The sequence below is a fragment of the Pelodiscus sinensis genome, chromosome 1 (genome assembly GCF_052426305.1).
Source record: "Pelodiscus sinensis isolate ZL-2025 chromosome 1, ASM5242630v1, whole genome shotgun sequence".
NCBI classification, from domain to species: Eukaryota; Metazoa; Chordata; order Testudines; family Trionychidae; genus Pelodiscus; species Pelodiscus sinensis.
Genome location: NC_143052.1, coordinates 359,232,922 through 359,237,092, shown reverse-complemented (window position 1 = coordinate 359,237,092; position 4,171 = coordinate 359,232,922). Strand labels below are relative to the sequence as shown.

Genomic DNA, 4,171 nt, shown 5'->3' with positions numbered 1-4,171 from the left:
CATGGTGTGTGGGCTCTGGAAATGACTTGCTTCAGACTGGGGGGCTGTCGATAGGCAAGGATTGGCCTGTCCCCCATGGACTGAGAGTGACGGTCATTACCCCTGATCATCACCTACAGCCCCCAGGGTTACAACAGCAACAGAAGGGATAACACCACTGAGCAGCCTGGCCAAGAGCTCCTAGGTGCCCAGTCATCATGTTGAGTCTGTGTTGGACTCGGCTCCTGGGTGCCCAAGAGTTCCAGAGAAGGTGCCGGACGCGTGTGTGCGTAGCCGGCTAATGGAAGAGGGGCCATTTATCTCCCTCCCTGGTAGCCACCCCGGTCTCTGCTCAGCAGCCCGCCTTCCCCAGTAATGCAGGGCTTGTCCTTCTGCTGCTCTCAGGCAATGTCCCTCTAGCTTCAAAGCTGGCTCCTGCCCCTGCAGCCCGGCACAGGGCAAAGGCCTCCCACCCAATTCACAGTGCAGGGACCCAGCCTGCTTCCAGCCTCCAGCCAGGGGAACCAAAGGGGATGGAAAGCTACAGAAATGAGCCACATAAAGCTCTCTTTTTTCAGGACTTTGTAGCTGAGCTGTGGGGCCCACAGGCTATATGAGCACAGCTTCCCCCACCTGCCTCACAACCCTGTTCCCAGCCCTCAGCTGCTTCTATATGGCTTCCTGGCTTCCCCTTCCATTCCTGCCTGGCTTGTCCTCACGGCCTTCACGGCAGGCTCCTTGTCAGGCTGCAGCAGCTCCTGTCCCAGCCCTGGAGCAGAGGGAGCCCAGCGGGGCATGAGGAGGGGGGTAATGATCCAAGGATTGACCTGGGGCTGTGGAGGAGAGGAGTGAGCACAGGGCTGGACTTTTTGGCAAGAGACAGCAAAGAGGACAGGACTTGGGGAAGAGTTGGAGAAGGGGGCAGCTACTTGGGGGAATAGGCTAGGCAGGAGAGTAAGTTTAGGAGAAAGAGGTGGGAAGAGGGCAGGGCTTTGGGGCAATAGATGGGGCAGGGTGCCATGCCTCAGGGGTCCAGTCACTGACAACTACAAAGCTAGCAATCAAACGAGCTAATGAGATGTACATGGACCAATGGCTGTTGTCGCTTGCCCAGTCAGCGATTCGGGGAAGAGGTCCCAGCACCATCTCACCAGACAGCTCGCCACAGAGCAGCATGCCAGAGCCAGAGCAAGAGAAAAAAACGTTAGGTCCCTTTCTGAGAGAAGAGACGGAGCAGCCTGCCCCGGATCTCTTTGGTCTTCACCCCATAGATGATGGGGTTTAGCATGGGGGGCATCAAGAGGGACAGATTAGCAATGAGGACGTGGAAAGGCAGGGGCACATTCTGGGCAAACCTCTGTGTGAGGGAGAAGAAGAGGCCTGGGATGTAAATGATTAAGATGGCGCAGAGGTGGGAGACACAAGTTTCAAAAGTCTTGAGCCGGGCGTCCTTTGTGGGGAGTCTGAAGATGGCCCTGAGGATCTGGGTGTAGGTCAGAGCAATGAAAACTACATCCAGCCCCATCACACAGAACTGCACAAAGAGGCCATAGTAACTACTGATGCGGATGTCACCGCAGGCCAGGTTCACCACACCAATGTGCGTGCAGTACGGTTGGGGGACGATGTTGGTTCTGCAGTACAGCCATCGCTTCACCAGGAAAGGGTAGGGCAATACAAGTACGCCGCCACGTAGCACCACGGCCAGGCTGATCTTGGCTACCACAGAGTTTGTCAGGATGGTGGAATGTCTCAGGGGATGGCAGATGGCCACGTAGCGATCCAGCGCCATGGCCACAAAGAGTCCCGACTCCATCACTGAGAAGCCATGAATGATGTACAGCTGGGTGAGGCAGGCACTGAAACTGATCTCCCTGGAATTGAGCCAGAAGATCGCCAGCATTTTGGGCAGGATACATGTAGACAGGATCAGATCATTGATGGCCAGCATGCAGAGGAAATAGTACATGGGCCCATAGAGGCTCGGTTCCTTCTTCACAATGATCAGGATGGTGAAGTTCCCTAAGATGGCGATGATGTACATGGCACAGAAGGGGATGGAGATCCAGACATGGGCTGCTTCCAGGCCAGGGATGCCCTGCAGGATGAAGATGGAGGGGTTGGTGAAGTCGGTTGCATTGGACTCTGGCATACGGTTGGGGGGAAGGAGTGAAACTTTGAGGCAGAACAGGGTCTTCTGCAGGCACTGTACATTCCACTGACTTCCTGTGTGTGCCGAGGGTCTAGGACGATGGTCCCGGTGCGGACACCTGAGTGGAGAGACAATGTAACTATGAGGCACGACATGCGCCAAAGGAGGCTGGTCTCATGGCTGAAGGAGATTGGCTATCACTCACACATGGACCTTTTCATTATTCAGAGAAATGTATGATAAAAAGCCAGACCCTCCCAATGACAATTCCTACACATCGTGAGGAGTTCCCCATTCCCCTGGGCTGTCTCTACACTGGCATGAATTTCCGGAACTGCTTAAAACGGAATAGTTTTTGTTATAAGTATTTCCGGAAAAGGAGCGTCTACATTGGCAGGCTGCTTTTCCGGAAAAGCCCTTTTTCCGGAAAAGCGTCCATGGCCAATGTAGACGCGCTTTTCCGGAAAAAAGCCCTGAGCGTCATTTTCGCGATCGGGGCTTTTTTGCGGAAAAGACTACTGGGCTGTCTACACTGGCCCTTTTCCGGAACAGTGTTCCGGAATAAGGACTTATGCCCGAGCGGGAGTAGCATAGTTTTTCCGGAATAGCGGCTGATTTTGTACAGTAGAGCGTCGTTGCTTTTCCGGAAATTCAAGGGCCAGTGTAGACAGCTCGCAGCTTATTCTGGAAAAGCGGCTGATTTTCCAGAATAAGTGGCCCAGTGTAGACACAGCCCTGGAGACTCAAAATTGGGGAATGGAAAAACTGAACAGCTTTGCCAAGACAGGTGCTGGGAAAAACATCCCAGCTAGAAGAAACATCAAGGAAAAGACCCGGGCACCAATGGTAACAATTCATTGGCAGCAGGAGGCAAAACAAAACCAATCTTGAGATGCCTAAGGAAGGGGTCAACAAGAACCTGCTCTGGTTTCCTCACCCCGTCTCTGTAAATGATACAGATAAAAAAGGAGTTTCCATGACAAGCTATAAGGGGAGAGGTTGCCATATGCAGGCAGAATGGAGAGACAGGGACTGTTTAGTTTCGAGAAGAGACAAAGAAGGGGGCAGGAGATAGACGAGAGGAAAAGAAAGAATGGAACTGAGACCATTCAGATGGACAAAGAGAGAAGAGTTCCTAAGCAATCCTATCTAGAACATAAGAACATAAGAACATAAGAACGGCCGTACTGGGTCAGACCAAAGGTCCATCTAGCCCAGTATCCTGTCTACCGACAGTGGCCAGCACCAGGTGCCCCAGAGAGGGTGGACCGAAGACAATGAGCAAGCGATTTGTCTCCTGCCATCCCTCTCCAGCCTCTGACAAACAGAGGTCAAGGACACCATTTTATCCCCTGGCTAATAGCCTTTTACGGACCTAACCTCCATGAAATTATCTAGCTTCTCTTTAAACTCTATTATAGTCCTAGCCTTCACAGCCTCCTCTGGCAAGGAGTTCCACAGGTTGACTACACGCTGTGTGAAGAAGAACTTTCTTTTATTAGTTTTAAACCTGCTACCCTATAAACACTTAGCCCTTCCAACAGCTAATTCCAAAAATCTGACACAAATTATCATCAAACACGACTGGGAGGAAAAATTATATAGAGAAATGTGAATACAAATTAAGAGTTACTGAAGAAAATCGTATTGGATTGTTACAAATCCAAGATTCCAAATGTGAGGAAACAGACAATTTTGGAGAAAACCAGAGTTTAGTGGTGAAAGGAAAGCAGCAGATAGTAGGGGATAAAATATTTAACAAATGGGAAAAAGGGAAACCAGACAGCAAGCAATAGAAACTGAAAATTATGACAATTGAAACGAGATATTAAATAAATCAGGGGGAAATTCATGCTTGGCAGGGCCAAGAATTATCAAAAGGAGATTATGTATAATAAGAACAAAAGAAATCCAAGAAAAGTGCTTGGCCAATTCCTAGTGGGAGAAAGGAAACGTGTTAATATTCCATAAAAAATATGTGTTCAAGAAACAGCATTGTTCTGCATTCAGAAAGAAATAGCATGAGGCACTGAAGAAATA

The 4,171-nt window shown here is 50.3% G+C and overlaps 1 protein-coding gene across 1 annotated transcript; it reads right to left on the bottom strand.

Moving 5' to 3' along the window:
* Positions 1-1,183: 1,183 nt before the first annotated feature.
* Positions 1,184-2,386, bottom strand: LOC102461355 (olfactory receptor 52B2-like). Its single transcript, XM_075923538.2, has one exon. It carries the CDS (start codon positions 2,129-2,131, stop codon positions 1,184-1,186), a length of 948 nt encoding a protein of 315 aa, XP_075779653.2. The 5' UTR covers positions 2,132-2,386.
* Between the last annotated feature and the right edge of the window lie 1,785 nt (positions 2,387-4,171).

What these genes read in the sequence shown, in the direction of transcription:
- LOC102461355 (XM_075923538.2), bottom strand. Translation starts at nt 2,131, where the DNA reads ATGCCAGAGTCCAATGCAACCGACTTCACCAACCCCTCCATCTTCATC.